Source organism: Aquarana catesbeiana, unplaced genomic scaffold (genome assembly GCF_042186555.1).
Source record: "Aquarana catesbeiana isolate 2022-GZ unplaced genomic scaffold, ASM4218655v1 unanchor233, whole genome shotgun sequence".
NCBI lineage: Eukaryota > Metazoa > Chordata > Amphibia > Anura > Ranidae > Aquarana > Aquarana catesbeiana.
In genome coordinates, this window is record NW_027362661.1 from 3,251,429 (window position 1) to 3,270,275 (window position 18,847).

An 18,847-nucleotide genomic window follows, 5' to 3' on the forward strand; every position below is an offset into this window, starting at 1 on the left:
AGTTTAGCTGTTTGAAATATTTCATGCTTAGAATGTGGGGCATTTAAGTTAAATAACTGACCAAAATAATGTATGTAACCTTTTCTAGTTGCACCTTGCATACAGCTACTGCTCTGATATATCGGGGTGAACCCTTCATTACTGGGTCTAGCTTGCATGACATATATTAAAATGGCTTGGTTTTTCCTAACATTCTCTTTGTGTAAGAACTCCAGTTTCATGTTCTAAAAAGACAAGCCTTTTCTTGGTAATATTATAATTTCTCTTTGCTTGCTCTGTTGTTAGTTTAGCTAGAGAACACAAGTCCTTAGTTTCCATCTGACATTATTTTCCTGATGTCACAACATAATATATTATACCAATACCATGCGGTGGTCATGCAGAGATGTCCATAAATCCAAAGTGTTCTGCAGCTGATCACGGCACTTACAAGGAAAAGGGACACATCATTTCACAATCCACACATTCTGCTTTGGATTCCAAACATAAAAATAAATAAAATGAAAAAGAACCAACAATCTGCATATGAAAGAACAGAAAAATCATCAGCCAGATCAAAAACCATAAACCAACTGGCTGCAGGTGGCATCTATCCTAGGAGGGTGTGTGGACTTGGCATGATGGGTCTGTTATATTTTCATTTTATTTATTACTCTCACATCATGGACCGCTAATCAAGTTATTATCAGACCTTTAGATTTCATTTTTTTATAGAAAAATGTCCCATGTATCCCATCCATCTTCACTTTGTTAAGTATTATGGCGGCTGTATTATATTTAATAACCTCATCTTAATCTAAAGTAACCCCATATTACAGATTTTCCCAATAACCTGTATTTATTTTCCAACCAAAGGCTGTCTAAACCAATTCAAATACATCTATATCATTAAACAAATTAACATATCATATCAGAAATTAATATTCGAGTGATAATCTCAATATCACACCCTAACTTACACAGATATTTCCATATCTCCTTGAGGCTGAGTTCACATTATTGCCGCATGTGGTTCACAGCAAGGGTCTGGTGCGTCTCCGTTCACCATTTCAGGTCAGATTTCAGCCCGAATTTTTGGGCTGAATTCGGACCTGAAACTGACCAAAAGACGCACAAGACCCCACAGCGGAGATATATGAACCGGCTCCATAGAGAGCCGGTCACAATCTCCTACCATGCGAATTGGATGCGGAGAAACCCTCATCCAATTCACATAGGTGTGAACCCAGCCTACAGGAGAGAGTTTTATTTTCCTTTTTTACTGCTTTCACTATCAAAGGATATTTAATTTGTGTTATTACATACTATGTGCACTTTTAAAATTTAACCTTCATTTTATCATGTTTGGAAAACAGATTAAAAATAATTGTAATGACATTGTTTATCATTAGATTAATTAAGACGCCACATAATGTTATTAATGTTTTGTCTAAAAAACAGAAATTAGCATGGGTGTCCTTGCCAGTGTTTATCACTCATGTCTTATCCAACAAACTTATATCATAAGAGAAAAGGGAGGTGGGAACATCTCCACAGAGCTAACAGGACACACAAAAGATGTAGGACTAAAAGCCCCAGCATACCCATTTATACATACAGTGCCTTGAAAAAGTACTCATACCCCTTTTATATTTTCCACATTTTGTCATGTTACAACCAAAAATGTAAAATATATTTTATTGGGACTTTATATGATAGAACCAACACAAAGTGGCACATAATTGTGAAGTGTAAAGAAAATGATAAATTATACAAATAAATATATGAAAAGTGTGGTGTGCATTTGTATTCAGCCCCCCTGAGCAAATACTTCGTAGAACCCCCATTCTTTGCGATTTACAGCTGCAAGTCTTTTTTCTCTACCATCTTTGCACATCTAGAGAGGGACATTTTTGCCCATTCTTCTTTGCAAAATATCTCAAGCTCTGTCCGATTGAATAGAGAACATCTGTGAACAGCAATTTTCAAGTCTTGCCACAGATTCTCAATTGGATTTAGGTCTGGACTTTGACTGGGCCATTCTAACACATGAATATGCTTTGATCTAAACCATTCCATTGTAGCTCTGGCTGTATGTTTAGGGTTGTTGCCCTGCTGGAAGGTGAACCTCCGTCCCAGACTCTTAACAGGTTTTCTTCTAAGATTTCCCTGTATTTGGCTCCATCCATCTTACCATCAACTCTGACCATCTTCCCTGTCCCTGCTGAAGAAAAGCACCCCCACAACATGATGCTGCCACCACCATGTTTCACGGTGGGGATGGTGTGTTCAGGGTGATGTACAGTGTTAGTTTTCCACCACACATAGCAATTTGCTTTTAAGCCAAAAAGTTCAATTTTGGTCTCATCTGACCAGAGCACCTTCTTCCACATGTTTGCTGTGTCCTCCACATGACTTCTTGCAAACTGCAAGTGGTACTTCTTATGGCTTTCTTTCAACAACGGCTCTTCCATAAAGGGCAGATTTGTGGAGAGCACGACCAATAGTTGTCCTGTGGCAGATTCTCCCACCTGAGCTGTGGATCTCTGGAGCTCCTCCAGAGTTACCATGGACCTCTTGGCTGCTTCTCCGATGAATGCTCTCCTTGCCCGGCCTGTCAGTTTAGGTGGACGGCCATGTCTTGGTAGGTTTGCAGTGCCATACTCTTTCCATTTTCAGATAATGGATTAAACAGTGATCCGTGAGATGTTCAAACATAGAATATTTTTTTATAACCTAACCCTGCTTTAAACTTCTCCACAACTTTACCCTGACCTGCCTGGTAAGGTTCTCTAACAAACCTCTGAGGTCTTCACAAAACAGCTGTATTTATACTGAGAATAAATTACACACAGGTGGACTCTATTTACAAATTAGGTGACTTCTGAAGGCAATTGGTTCCACTGGAATTTAGTTAGGGGTATCAGAGTAAAGGGGGCTGAATACAAATGCACGCCAAACTTTTTACATATATATTTGTAAAAGACTTCGAAAAACATTTATCATTTTCCTTCCACTTCCACCATCCTAATAAAATACATTTACGTTTCTAGTTGTAACGTGACAAAATGTGAAAAATATCAAGGGGTATGAATACTTTTTTCAAGGCGCTGTATAAATAATTACCTTTCTTACATTTTTCCCATTTTTACACAACACATGCATATCGTTCTCTCACTTTCTTTTATCTCTTCAAAATTTACTAAAACTAAAAGTTAGTTTTACCTCCCTAAATTCTGCTTTCCTTATTTTATTCTCTGATATCCCTTGTATCCCATGTACTGTACTCCCGTACTTAACTTACTCTAGCCCCTATGATCAGAGGGGCAGCCATAGTGCTCATCCCATCTTCTCCCTTCGGCCACATATAAAGTATTCTATTTGGGCCAGGGCCCAAAATTGTGTTATTCCTATACAGTTTGACTCTCGCTTCTCCGTTTGGCTTTTTCTCATGTTTGAGAATTTTGTAAACAAGGCGATTCCCCGTTCTGGCAGGGGACATGTCAGATATCTACTGTTCCCAGTGATCGGAAACAGTGATCTCTGTCATGTCCCTGGCAGCCCACCCCCCCTACAGTTAGAACACGCTGAGGGAACACAGTTAACCCCTTGATTGCCCCCTAGTGTTAACGCCTTCCCTGCCAGTGTCATTTTTGCATTGATTAGTGTACTTTTATAGCACAGATCAATGTAATAATGTCACTGGTCCCCAAAAAATGTAATTTGGGGTCAGATTTGTCCGCCGCAATGTCGCAGTCCTGCTAAAAAAAATGCAGATCGCCGCCATTACCAGTAAAAACAATAAAAAAAAATAAAAGTCCCTAAATCTATCCCGTAGTTTGTAGACGCGATAACTTTTGTGCAAACCAATCAATATACTCTTTATGAATTTTTTTTTAATTTTTTTTTTGATATGTATTATAGCAAAAAGTTAAAAAAAAGTTTTTTTTTTTTCAAAATGTCGCTCTTTGTTTGTTTATAGCGCAAAAAATAAAAACCGCAGAGGTGATCAAATACCACCAAAAGAAAGCTCTATTTGTGAGAAAAAAAGGACGTCGATTTTGTTTGGGTACAACGTCTCATGACCGCGCAATTGTCAGTTAAAGCAACGCAGTGCCGTATCTCAAAAAATGGCCTGGTCATTAAGGGGGCAAAACCTTCCGGGGCTGAAGTGGTACGAGGATATGTTACCCTTCATTCCCTTACTTAACTCAATAGCCCGTAATGACTGGCCAGTCCTTTTTTCTCTTTTCTACGTGTGCTTATACCCTCTTGCCTCTAAACTACTATTACAGTAGATGTGTACTTCATATAACCTGTGAACAGCACTATTCTTCCCTTTCTTATCTATAACACTCTGATGGACAGTAGACAGTGACAACATAACATATAATCACCAATCAATATATTTCAATTAAGGGGAATAAAATAGGTACCCTTTGTCCTGAAAAATGCCTTACCGATCAAGGAAGGGCTTACCTTAGCCGGCTGATTAACAGAATTTCCCACATATTCTCAAGCTCCTCGTTTCGGATTCTCAGGGTCACCTGCAAATTCCCTCCTAGGCAAAGCTCACCATCTGTTCTGGATATTTTACAGATAGGCAACCCCTATCCTCATATTGATTAGTCGTTCCCAATGAATAACTACTGCAGTAGGGAACAGACACAAAAGATACACTCTGCACCTTTCCAAAATCGTTTTTCTGTTTGTTCAATTGAAGGTTTTTATACACATGATTATGTAGGTATTACGTTAATATTACAACTGTATGTTTATGGTAACAAGGGGCGTAACATAAGCAGGCTAATTCTAATCAGGACTCAAAAGAATGCAAACATGTAATGAAAACATTATCAGTGCCGTGTGTACAGTGAGTGAAGTGTGCAATACATAGGCAAACATACAGTACAATATAAAATACAATTTTATATCGAATTTACAATTTCCTTAATAATGGACACTTAGACTAGTTGTTGGTGGATAAATGACAGCTAAATGAGATTATTATTAGATAAGTTATCACTAGATGTACAGGAAGACAGAACTTCAGTGAGGAACAATTCCCTCACCCAGGACAGGAATACGACTTCTCCCCCATGTGAGATCTCTGATGTCTATTAAGATGGGATTTCTGTGAAAAACATTTCCCACACTCAGGACAGGAATATGGCTTCTCCCCCGTGTGAGATCTCTGATGTCTGTAAAGATGGGACTTCATTAAAAAACATTTTCCACACTCAGGACAGGAATATGGCTTTTCCCCTGTGTGAGATCTCTGATGTGTGTAAAGATTGGACTTGTCTGAAAAACATTTCCCGCACTCAGGACAGTAATAAGGTTTTTCACCACTGTGCAATCTCTGATGTATGGAAAGACTGGATTTCCTTGAAAAACATTTTCCACACTCAGAACAGGAAAATTGCTTCTCCCCTCTGTGAGATCTCTGATGTGTGCAAAGACTGGACTTCTGTGAAAAACATTTCCCGCACTCAGGACAGGAATACGGCTTCTCCCCCGTGTGAGACCTCTGATGTGTGCAAAGACTGGACTTCTCTGTAAAACATTTCCCGCAGTCAGGAGAGGAATAAAGCTTTTCACCAGTGTGAGATCTTTGATGTCTGTAAAGAATGGATATCTGAGAAAAACATTTACTGCACTCAGGACAGGAATATGTTTTTTCCCCCGTGTGGAATCTCTTATGAACATTAAGACTGGATTTTGAATTGAAACACTTCCTGCACTCAAAACAAGAAAATAGCTTCTCCCCCGTGTGAGATCTCTGATGTACTGAAAGATGGGCCTTTTTTGAAAAACATTTCCCACACTCAGGACAAGAATACGTTTTTTCACCCGTGTGAGATCGTTTATGCACATCAAGTTTTGATTTATAGTGGAAACACTTCCCGCACTCAGTACAGGAAAACCTCTTCTCTGTTGGAAGGACAGAACCGTCCCTCGCAGTCTGAGGTTCCTCAGGATAAGAGGAATACGATGGTCCATCTACACTGTGTGGTGCCGGATGGACATTTGAGGTAGTCGGGTTTTCTCCTGGACTATACTGTGCGATGTCCTCATCTTCTACTTTACAGTCTGGAGACAAAGTGAGACAATCCTCTGAGGTTTTCCTCATCTCCAATCCATGTACTAACATAGAAATAAAAAGATTATTACTAGACATGAGCAGATTGGTTCCCCTAAACCAGGACTCCGCCCACATCAGGCAGCTTTGTCTCTGAGGATCTTACAATTCCCCCCTCAAGGTAACTAGTAAATGGGTCCTCTGATCTCCTACCAGTTCATTTCTTTATTCATGGACCTTAGTCAGAGAGTGAGGAAACAACGAGAACTGTCTTTTATAGGAGTGACAGTGATGAGGGGATTATAGGACCCACCCCCTCTATCACTCATTGTCATCTTCCCAACACAAGAAGTTCTGCACTTCCATATTTAGTCCATGATTTAGTCATGAATAACCGCGGGGCTGAGCCCCACCAGAGGTCAGAGAGTGAGGATGGGGGAGAACAACCAAGATGAAGACTGGACTGATCCCAACGACCACCATCATTAGGTTATTGACTCCTCCCTCATTATCACTTTCTGTTTGGGGTCCAAAGTTTGAGGATGTTATCACATTATTATCACCATGTAAAAGTCTGTGCTCCAATCAAATCATCAGATATAAAATGTCCAGCTGATAGAAAATGGGTGCAAAAGAAGTCCTATGTAATGTACAACTTATTGCATAGGATACAAAGGTTAGGCTATACAGTATCAGAATTATGTAATGTACAACATAGAGTATATAGTGCAGGGGTCAGGAGTATATAATGTACAATATAAATTATATAGTGTAAGGGTCAGGACTCATAATATTGGTATTCAGTAATCAGTGGAAGCTTAAATGTTTACATGAGAAAAGTTGCAGAGGTCCCACACCGCTGCCTCCCATCTCCTGAGACTGCACTCAGTGACTTGGGTCTGAGACTATACAGACATATCCCTCCACCCGGCACAGCCAGCAAACAACTCTGTCAGAGATCTTACTAGACCCAGGCATGGGGCAGAAGACCCTAAGCACATGTCCCAGGTCAATCAATGGTCTATGGTGAAAATGAACATTTTGATTCTAGCTGAACCCCAGTATCTTCATAAATCCAGTCTAGATACATACATTGTGTATGCAGCACAGGGAAGGAAGATTATCCAAGAGAAATACAGGAATACAGGACGGGGAACACAGCTCAAAAGAGTGTCCAGGAGATTACAGGCTGATATCACCCAGTCCCCACCCTACTCTGGACCAATCAGTGAGCAGTATGGGTGGAGGAATGTATTTAGTGTTAATGACCCACCTGTGCTGATCTCTGTAGGAGTGTCCTCCTCTATAAATGTCCCCGTTATTCCATCCTCCTCCATAGACTGCTGATCATCCCTCACATACCTCTCTTCTTCTACTTTAACCTCAAATTCTAAATCTATCAGATCTTCATCCTAATCCAAAAAATTATACAAAAGATCACTTTTAAAAAGGGTTAATCTTGTGATATAACATACTGTAAAATAATTTAAAAAAATAAAATCACTCACTGCCTTTACAAGCGCATGTTCTAGACACATCCCTTGTCTGTTACTGGATAATATCATGCAGTCCTTGCTCTACTCTGGACCAATCAGTGAGCAGTATGGGTGGAGGAATGTATTTAGTGTTAATGACCCACCTGTGCTGATCTCTGTAGGAGTGTCCTCCTCTATAAATGTCCCCGTTATTCCATCCTCCTCCATAGACTGCTGATAATCCCTCACATACTTCTCCTCTTCTTCTGCTTTAACCTCAAATTCTATATCGATTGGATCTCCACTCTAAATCAAGAAAATGTCATCTGTAAAATATAATCTCACATAAACAATCCATCTGCATTTTATAAGCTCCATTCCATTAACCTTGTAACAGTGAGGGATGGTGTGATCTTCCTGTGTGGAATCCCAGGAATACAGAGGACGGGGACATCTCTCTGGTGGGTTCCCATTACTGAATCCATCTGTAGGAAACACACACACTGACTGAATACATTGTTTCTATGTGTTTATCAGATGATGGGGGATCTAGGTGGACCCTCCGTACTGCTGTCTCCTTTACAATAAAGTCTCCTCTTACCCGGTGATGTGAGGGGCGGCTGATTGTCCATCATGACGTCCTTGTAGAGATCCTTGTGTCCTTCTAAATACTCCCACTCCTCCATGGAGAAATAGACAGTGACATCCTGACACCTTATAGGAACCTGACACACACAATGATACAGTCACCATCCAGACACATCCCTTGTCTGTTACTGGATAATGTCCCAGAATTCCCAGCACCGCTCACCTCTCCTGTCAGCAGCTCCATCATCTTCTTGGTGACTTCTAGAATCTTCTGCATGTTGTGTCTCTCAGGTTTTAGGGAGTCACATGGAGACACTGTGATTGTCATATGATCACCTGACTTCACAAGAGGAAATCTCTGTATTGGAAAACCAATATAATATTATGGTAGAATCCCAGAATCCTCACCTCTCCGGTCAGGTCTGTGTTTTATTAGAGATAAGAGTGATGTCATGTGACCTCCCAGAATCCTCCTCACCTCTCCGGTCAGCAGGTATATGATCTCAAGGGTGAGGTTTAGTATCTTCTCAGTCATGTGACTCCGGTCCTCCTCCATCCTCATTGGTGCCGTCATTTGATCTATACAGGTCTCCTTGTAGACGGATAACTTTGGGAAATGAAAATAAGAATTATTTGGATGGTATTGGTCAAACAATAATAGGATGTGGATGTGAGGGGGTAATAGGAGTGTTGCTGTGCATTTAACCACTTCAGTACTGGGCACTTTCACCCCCTTCCTGCCCAGGTCAGTTTTCAGATTTCAGAGCTCTCACAATTTGAATGACAATTACTCAGTCATGTAACACTGTACCCAAATAAAATTTTTACCATTTTTTTTAGACAGATAGAGCTTTCTTTTGGTGGTATTTAGTCCCCAACAAGGTTTTACAATTTTTGCTATATAAATTTAAAAATTCACAAATTTTGAAAAAAAATAAAAAATTCTGTTATAAAAGTTTGCAAATAAATGATCTTCTTCATAAATTTAAGCCAAACTGTATTCTGATGAATTTCTTTGTTAAAAATAACCCAAATCAGTGTATAATATTTAGTCTGTAGGAAAGTTAGAGTCCACAAACTATGGGATATATCTGAAAATGTATCAGTCGTGATATACTGACTTATTTCTTGAAGCCCTGAAATGTCAGTACCGTACAAATACCCCCCAAAATGACCCATTTTTTAGAAAGTAGACAGTCCAAGGTGTTTATGATGAGGTATGGTGAGTTGTGACTTTTTTTGGCATGATTCTTTAAAAAACAAAGACATTTTTTATGCCTCTCAAATAGGGGAGTATCCCATGTGTGAGACTTTTTTACAGTCTAGACGCATAGAAGGACCCAAAATCCAAGGAGCACCTTTGGGCTTTCAAGAAGCATAAATTATGCATCTAATTTACAGACTACATATCACATTTTTGGAGGCCCTGGAGCAACAGGACAGTGGAATTACCCACAAAATGACCCAATTTTTCAAAGTAAACACCCCGAGATATTTTCTGAAAGGCATAGTGAGTTTTTTTAAATGTGATTTTTGGCCACAAGGTTTTGGGAAATGCAGGAAAGAAAATGAAAATGTATTTATTTTTTTACCCAAAGTTGTCAGTTTAATAAAATATTTCTTACACACGGCATGGACATACTGAGAATTACACCCAAAACACATTCTGCTACTCACATTTGTGAGACTTTTTCACTGAACTGATTATATACCGAACATTGGGCTCAATTCACTAAGTGGTATCTATTATTATTATTATTATATACGATTTATATAGTGCCAACAATTTACGCAGCGCTTTACAATGTAGAGGGGGGACAGCACAATTACAGTACAGTACAATACAGAAGGGACAGGAGGGCCCTGCTTGTACAGCTTACATTCTAAAGGAAGGGGGTGGTGGTACAAAAGGTAATAGCTGCGGGGAATGATTTGATGGGGGTGGCTCGGGGATAGTTGTTAGGTGGGTGTGGGATAGGATTCCCTGAATAAGTGAGTTTTCAGGGATCTCCTAAAGGTGGACAGGTTAGGGGCTGATCAGATATACCAGGGCAGGGAGTTCCAGAGGATGGGAGAGGCTTTGGAGAAGTCCTGAAGGCGAGCATGGGAGGAGGTGACAAGGGAGCTAGAGAGCAGGAGTTTCTGGGAGGAGCGGAGGGGACAATTGGGGCGATATCTGCAGATGAGGTTGGTGATGTAGATGGGGGCGATGTTGTGGATGGCCTTGTATTTTGTGGTTAGTATTTTGAATTTTAAACTGTGGGATAGGGGAAGCCAGTGAATGGATTGGCAGAAAGGAGCAGCAGTCACGGATCGGTTAGTGAGGTGTATTAGTCTAGCAGCAGCATTCATAATAGACTGAAGGGGGATAGCCTGCGTAAGAGTAGGCCATTAAGGAAGGAGTTACAGTAGTCAAGGCGGGAAATAATCAAGAATTGAATAGGTTGCTTTGTGGTGTCATTAGTCAGGAAGGGACGAATTCTGGAGATGTTGCGGAGGTTAAGGCGGCAGGATTTAGCCAGTGATTGGATGTGGGGGCTGAAGGAGAAGTCAGAGTCAAGGATAACATCCAGCACCTTGGCATGTGTGGAGGAACCAGTGGTTGAGCTGTTGATCGTAATGGTAAAGTCATGGCGGGGACCGGGAAGGAGAAAATATTACAAGCTCAGTTTTAGAAAGATTGAGTTTGAGAAAGTGGTGTGACATCCATACTGATATGTTATTCAGTAAGTTTGAGATATGTCATTCAGTAAGTATCTATCTGAGTTAAAATACTGCTTAGCGTTTTTACATTTTTTCGCAATTCACTAAAAAATGCTACTAAAATACCGCATGAGCTATTTTATTAAGTGATGCAGTATTTTAGTAGTTAAAGCTTGCAGTAATTTTAAACTGGTTATAGCCAGCGTCCTTAACAAGCAGTAAAGAGCTGGTTGTTAAAGAGTGGACGGCCGCCGGCATCCTTAACAACCAGTAACTGTCATGGTTGGTAATGATCCTCAAGTCATCTGCTGTCAGTGGGGAATCCCGTAGAATGTAAACAAAAGAATTGCCAGCATTTAAAAATTAAGAAAAAAAACCCAGCATTGGGTCCCCAATCCATACTAGGCCCCCATTGATCGTGGAATGCTGGGTTGATGACGCCATAAGGGGGTGAGATCACCCAATGACTTAATTAGGTGGCCCCGCCCCTTATTTAATTTAGCGGTGGGTAGGGATGAGCTTCGAGTTCGAGTCGAACTCATGTTCGACTCGAACATCGGCTGTTCGCCAGTTCGCTGAACAGCGAACAATTTGGGGTGTTTGCAGCAAATTCGAAAGCCGCGGAACACCCTTTAAAAGTCTATGGGAGAAATCAAAAGTGCTAATTTTAAAGGCTTATATGCATGGTATTGTCATAAAAAGTTTTTGGGGACCCGGGTCCTGCCCCAGGGGACATGGATCAATGCAAAAAAAGTTTTAAAAACGGACGTTTTTTCAGGAGCAGTGATTTTAATAATGCTTAAAGTGAAACAATAAAAGTGTAATATTCCTTTAAATTTCGTACTTGGGGGGTGTCTATAGTATGCCTGTAAAGGGGCGCATGTTTCCTGTGTTTAGAACAGTCTGACAGCAAAATGACATTTCAAAGGAAAAAAAGTCATTTAAAACTACTCGCGGCTATTAATGAATTGCCGGTCCGACAATACACATAAAAGTTAATTGATAAAAACGGCATTGGAATTCCCCACAGGGGAACCCCGAACCAAAATTAAAAAAAAAAAAATGACGTGGGGGGGTCCTCCTAAATTCCATACCAGGCCCTTCAGGTCTGGTATGGATATTAAGGGGAACCCTGGCCAAAATGTAAAAAAAAAAAATGGCGTGGGTCCCCCTCAAAATCTATACCAGACCCCTCAGGTCTGGTATAGATTTTAAGGGGAACCCCGCTCCAAAATAAAAAAAAATGGCGTGGGGTCCCCCCAAAAATCCATACCAGACCCTTATTCGAGCATGCAATCTGGCAGGCTGCAGGAAAAGAGGGGGGACGAGAGAGCGCCCCCCCTCCTGAACCGTACCAGGCCACATGCTCTCAACATTGGGAGGGTGCTTTGGGGTAGCCCCCCAAAACCCCCTGCCCCCATGTTGATGGGGACAAGGGCCTCATCCCCACAACCCTTGCCCGGTGGTTGTGGGGGTCTGCAGGCGGGGGGCTTATCGGAATCTGGAAGCCCCCTTTAACAAGGGGACCCCCAGATCCCAGCCCTCCCCCCTGTGTGAAATGGTAAGTGGGTACAAAAGTACCCCTACCATTTCACAAAAAAACTGTCAAAAATGTTAAAAATGACAAGAGACAGTTTTTGACAAGTCCTTTATTTAAATGAGTCTTCTTTCTTCTATCTTCTTTCTTCTATCTTCTATCTTCCTTCGGTTTCTCCCTCCATCTTCTTCTTCTGGTTCTTCCTCCGGTGTTCTCGTCCGGCATCTTCCTCCGTGTCGTCTTCTTCCCTTCTTCTCCTCGGGCCACTCCGCATCCATGATGGCATGGAGGGAGGCTCCCACTGTGTGACGCTTCTCCTCTTCTGACGATTCTTAAATAAATAACAGGGGGCGGGGCCACCTGGTGACCCCGCCCCCTCTGACGCACGTGGACTTGACGGGGACTTCCCTGTGGCATTCCTGTGACGTCAGAAGGGGGCGGGGTTACGTAACGGGTGACCCGGCCCCCTCTGACATCACGGAAAATGCCACAGGGAAGTCCCTGTCAAGTCCCGGTGCGTCAGAGGGGGGCGGGGTCACTGGGTGGCCCCGCACCCCCATTATTTAAGAACCGTCAGAAGAGGAGAAGCATCACACAGCTGGAGCCTCCCTCCATGCCATCATGGATGCGGAGCGGCCCGAGGAGAAGAAGGTAAGAGGACGCCATGGAGGAAGATGCCGGACGAGAACACTGAAGGAAGAACCAGAAGAAGAAGATGGAGGAAGAAACTGAAGGAAGATAGAAGATAGAAGAAAGAAGAAGCATTTAAATAAAGGACTTGTCAAAAACTGTCTCTTGTCATTTTTAACATTTTTGACAGTTTTTTTTGTGAAATGATAGGGCTACTCCCTTACCATTTCACACAGAGGGGAGGGCCGGGTTCTGGGGGTCCCCTTGTTAAAGGGGGCTTTCAGATTCTGATAAGCCCCCCGCCCGAAGACCCCCACAACCACTGGGCAAGGGTTGTGGGGATGAGGCCCTTGTCCCCATCAACATGGGGACAAGGTGTTTTGGGGGGCTACCCCAAAGCACCCTCCCAATGTTGAGGGCATGTGGCCTGGTATGGTTCAGGAGGGGGGGGCACTCTCTCATCCCCCCCTCTTTTCCTGCAGGCTGCCAGGTTGTGTGCTCGGATAAGGGTCTGGTATAGATTTTTGGGGGGACCCCATGCCATTTTTTTTATTTTGGCGCGGGGTTCCCCTTAAAAACCATACCAGACCTGAGGGGTCTGGTATAGATTTTGAGGGGGACCCCACGCCTTTTTTTGTTTTTTTAAATTTTGGCCGGGGTTCCCCTTAATATCCATACCAGACCTGAAGGGCCTGGTATGGAATTTAGGGGTACCCCCCACGTCATTTTTTTTTTTTACATTTTGGTTCGGGGTTCCCCTGTGGGGAATTCCCATGCTGTTTTTATCAATGAACTTTTATGTGTATTGTCGGACCGGCAATTCATTAATAGCCGCGAGTAGTTTTAAATGACTTTTTTCCTTTACAAATGTCATTTTGCTGTCAGACTGTTCTAAATATGGGAAACATGTGCCCCTTTACAGGCATACTATAGACACCCCCCAGGTACGAAATTTAAAGGAATATTACACTTTTATTGTTTCACTTTAAGCATTATTAAAATCACTGCTCCCGAAAAAACGGCCGTTTTTAAAACTTTTTTTTGCATTGATCCATGTCCCCTGGGGCAGGACCCGGGTCCCCAAACACTTTTTTATGACAATAACTTGCATATAAGCCTTTAAAATTAGTACTTTTGATTATTCATGTTCGTGTCCCATAGACTTTAACGGTGTTCGCGTGTTTGAACTAATTTTTTGCCTGTTCGCAAGTTCTTGTGCAAACGGAACAGGGGGGTGTTCGGCTCATCCCTAGCGGTGGGTGACTGTGGAGCTGTCATTCTGTGGGAGCCAAGCGTCAGTGTGAGTCAGTTTTTTTAATTGACTTTAATGCTGTTTTATGCAATATTTACTGAATGTTTTTGCTTTTTGAGGTAAATACCGCATAAAGGGATAGTGAATTGACATTTTCAGCATCACATGCGGTATTTGGGAAAAATGAGTCAGATCAGATAAATACCGAATGCAATCTGCTTTAGTGAATAGAGCCAATTGTATCTTGTTTATCACTAAACTGAAGTTTGGCTAAAGGTAGACTAAAGCACATAAAAGGTAAGTATAGTAACAAGTCCTAGTTGCAATCTCGGAACACCCAATAAGAGGATAGTATGCAACCGGTCTAAACTATGTGGCATGTTCACCAATGCCAGGAGCATGGCGGACAAGATGGGTGAACTAGAGATACTGTTGTACGAGGAGGATTTGGATTTTGTGGGAATTTCAGAGACCTGGTTCAACAGCACTCATGATTGGCTGGCAACCATCCAAGGGTATACCCTTTATCGCAGGGATAGAGAGGGTAAAAAAAGGGGGAGGGGTATGCCTATATATCAAGAATAACGTACAAGTGAATGTGAGATGACATCACTAAGGGAGCTAGGGAGGAGGTGGAATCCTTATGGGTAGAGCTCCAAAGGGATGAAGCTAAGGCCCCCTAACCTGAGGAAGGAGGGGGAGATGGAATACAAGTTGGATTAGCAGCAAGGATGGGAAGTGTTATCATAATGGGGTGTTTTAATTATCCAGACATAGACTGGGCGGAGGGAACCACGCATTCATCTAAGGCTCGCCAGTTCCAAATTGTCTTGCAGGACAATTTCATGGTTCAGGTGGTAGACGCACCAACTAGAAATAAAGTGTTACTGGATCTACTGATTACCAACAATACAGACCCGATCACGGATGTGGAAATACTGGGTAATTTTGGAAACAGCGATCACAGGTCAATTGGCTTCAGTATAAATCAACTAGGAAACATAAGGGGAATACAAAGACACTGAATTTCAAAAAGAGTCAACTTCCCTAAACTACGAACCTTGCTAGAAGGCATGAACTAGGATAAAATCTTAGGAATAAAGAACATGGAGGAGAGACAGGTTTACTTTAAGAGCATATTAAATAAGGGCATTAGCCAATGCATCCCATTGGGTAATACATTTAAAAGAGCGAACAAAAGTCCTGGATGGCTTAACTCCAATGTAAAAATGCATATAAAAGCAAAGGAGAAGACCTTCAAAAAAAATACAAGGTTGAGGGATCATCATCAGCATTAAGCCTTGATAAAGAATGCAACAAGAAATGTAAGGGTGCAATTAGGGTGGCTAAGATAGAACATGAAATACACATAGCGGAGGAGAGCAAAAAAATCCCAAGAAATTCTTTAAGTATGTAAACAGTAAAAAAGGGAGGACAGACCATATTGGCCCCATAAAGAATGAGGAAGGACATCTGGTTACAAAGGATGGGGATATGGCGAAGGTATTGAATTTATTCTTCTCCTCAGTCTTCACGAGGGAATCGGGGGGCTTCAGTAACCAAAACTGCAGTGTTTATCCTAAAGACACATCACAGGAAGCACCTCCATGGTTAACAGAGGACAGAATTAAAATTAGACTTGAGAAATGTAACATTAATAAATCACCGGGGCCAGATGGCTTGCATCCGGGGGTACTTAGGGAACTCAGTCAAGTAATTGCCAGACCGTTGTTCCTAATTTTTACTGAGAGTCTACTGACTGGAATGGTACCAGCTAATTGGAGAAAAGCCAATGTAGCACCAATATTTAAAAAGGGCCCAAAATACATCCCTGGGAATTACAGACCAGTTAGCCTAACATCAATAGTATGCAAGCTCTTGGAGGGGATGATAAGGGACTATATACAAGATTTTAGTAATGAGAACGGTATCATTAGCACAGTGTTTCTCAACTCCAGTCCTCAAGGCGCACCAACAGGTCATGTTTTCAGGATTTCCACTATTTTGCACAGGTGATTTGATCAGTTTCACTGCCTTAGTAATTACCACAGCCTTTTCATCTGAAGGAAATCCTGAAAACATGACCTGTTGGTGCGCCTTGAGGACTGGAGTTGAGAAACACTGCATTAGCAGTAATCAGCATGGATTCATGAAGAATCGTTCTTGCCAAACCAATCTATTAACCTTCTATGAGGAGGTCAGTTGCCATCTAGATAAAGGAAGGCCCGTAGACATGGTGTATCTGGATTTTGCAAAAGCATTTGACACAGTTCCCCATAAACGTTTACTGTACAAAATAAGTTCCGTTGGCATGGACCATAGGGTGAGTACATGGATTGAAAACTGGCTACAAGGGCGAGTTCAGAGGGTGGTGATAAATGGGGAGTACTCTGAATGGTCAGGGGTGGGTAGTGGGGTCCCACAGGGTTCTGTGCCGGGAACAATCCTATTTAATTTGTTCATGACCTGGAGGGTAAACAGGGTAAACAGTTCAATCTCTGTATTTGCAGATGATACTAAGCTAAGCAGGGCAATAACTTCTTCGCAGGTTGTGGAAACCTGAACAAATTAATGGGGTGGGCGACTACATGGCAAATGAGGTTTAATGTAGAAAAATGTAGTATAATGCATTTGGGGGGCAAAAATATGAATTCAATCTATACACTGGGGGGAGGGAGAACCTCTGGGGGAATCTAGGATGGAAGAGGACCTGGGGTCCTAGTAGATGATAGGCTCAGCAATGGCATGCAATGCCAAGCTGCTGCTAACAAAGCAAATAGAATATTGGCATGCATTAAAATGAGGATCAACTCCACAGAAAATGATAATTCTCCCACTCTACAAGACTCTGGTCTGGCCGCACCTAGAGTATGCTGTCCAGTTCTGGGCACCAGTCCTCAGGAAGGATGCACTGGAAATGGAGCAAGTACAAAAAAGGGCAACAAAACTAATAAGGGGTCTGGAGGATATTAGTTATGAGGAAAGGTTGCGGGCACTGAACTTATTCTCTGGAGAAGAGACGCTTGAGAGGGGATATGATTTCAATATACAAATACCATACTGGTGACCCCACAATAGGGATAAAACTTTTTTACGGAAGGGAGTTTAACAAGACACGTGGCCACTCGTTAAAATTAGAAGAAAAGAGGTTTAACCTTAAAAGACATAGAGGGTTCTGTACTGTGAGAGCGGCAAGGATGTGGAATTCCCTTCCACAGGTGGTGGTCTCAGCGGGGAGCATCCATAGTTTCAAAAAACTATTAGATAAGCACCTGAACGACCACAACATACAGGGATATACAATGTAATACTGACATATAATCACACACATAGGTTGGACTTGATGGACTTGTGTCTTTTTTCAACCTCAAATATAAAATCAGATAGTGCAGCGCTAGAATCAAAATAAAACACTAAAGTCCACCACCATAACAATATCCATGTGGGTGTTCAGTACATCATCCTCAAGTGCGAGCAAACACCGGATTCTGGAGAGGTGATTTCAGACAGCCCACCACCAAGGAATAGGTTGGCCTCTCACCTGAAAGAATGGACCCTTTTGTTATAGAGGGTCATAAATCACTTAAATCAAGCAAGATACAGCATATGCAGGCTTCCGTCAGGGCTCAGATGTCAAACACTCCTCCAGGACCAAAGGGCTCCGATAACAGACACTCCAATATGACCACGATATATATAAAAGAAATGGCGAAAGAATAGTGCTCTCTGTATGCAATGCTTTATTAAAAAACTAAAATAAGTCACTCACATGTGAACCGCTGGGTAAATGCATGTAAGACAACGATAACGATGTAAACCTCCGTCTAGTAGTGTGGATGCGCAGTGGCCGCGGGTGACGTCACGACGTATCCTCGTTCTGGACGCGTTGCGTCCCAGTGGGCTACGCGTCCAGAACGAGGATACGTCGTGACGTCACCCGCGGCCACTGCGCATCCACACTACTAGACGGAGGTTTACATCGTTATCGTTGTCTTACATGCATTTACCCAGCGGTTCACATGTGAGTGACTTATTTTAGTTTTTTAATAAAGCATTGCATACAGAGAGCACTATTCTTTCGCCATTTCTTTTATATATATCGTGGTCATATTGGAGTGTCTGTTATCGGAGCCCTTTGGTCCTGGAGGAGTGTTTGACATCTGAGCCCTGACGGAAGCCTGCATATGCTGTATCTTGCTTGATTTAAGTGATTTATGACCCTCTATAACAAAAGGGTCCATTCTTTCAGGTGAGAGGCCAACCTATTCCCTGGTGGTGGGCTGTCTGAAATCACCTCTCCAGAATCCGGTGTTTGCTCGCACTTGAGGATGATGTACTGAACACCCACATGGATATTGTTATGGTGGTGGACTTTAGTGTTTTATTTTGATTCTAGCGCTGCACTATCTGATTTTATATTTGTGTTAAGGGATTTGTCTATTGACCCTAGTGTTCAGCAGCTATACAACGTAAATTTACCATTTCGCGCTGATTTGTTATTTTTATTTACTTTTTTCAACCTCACCTACTATGTAACTATGTAACACAAATCAACCAATTGTGTAAAAGCCAATGTAGTGTAATGGTCACCCCTGTATGAG

The 18,847-nt window shown here is 42.0% G+C and overlaps 2 protein-coding genes across 2 annotated transcripts in view; both read right to left on the bottom strand.

Moving 5' to 3' along the window:
• Nucleotides 1-18,847, bottom strand: part of LOC141121905 (uncharacterized) — a 619,894-nt gene that overhangs the window by 130,842 nt on the left and 470,205 nt on the right. The gene's annotated exons all lie outside the window — the stretch shown is intronic.
• Nucleotides 1,679-6,122, bottom strand: LOC141121886 (uncharacterized). The gene has a single exon (XM_073611642.1). It carries the CDS (start codon nt 6,110-6,112, stop codon nt 5,048-5,050), a length of 1,065 nt encoding a protein of 354 aa, XP_073467743.1. The 5' UTR covers nt 6,113-6,122; the 3' UTR covers nt 1,679-5,047.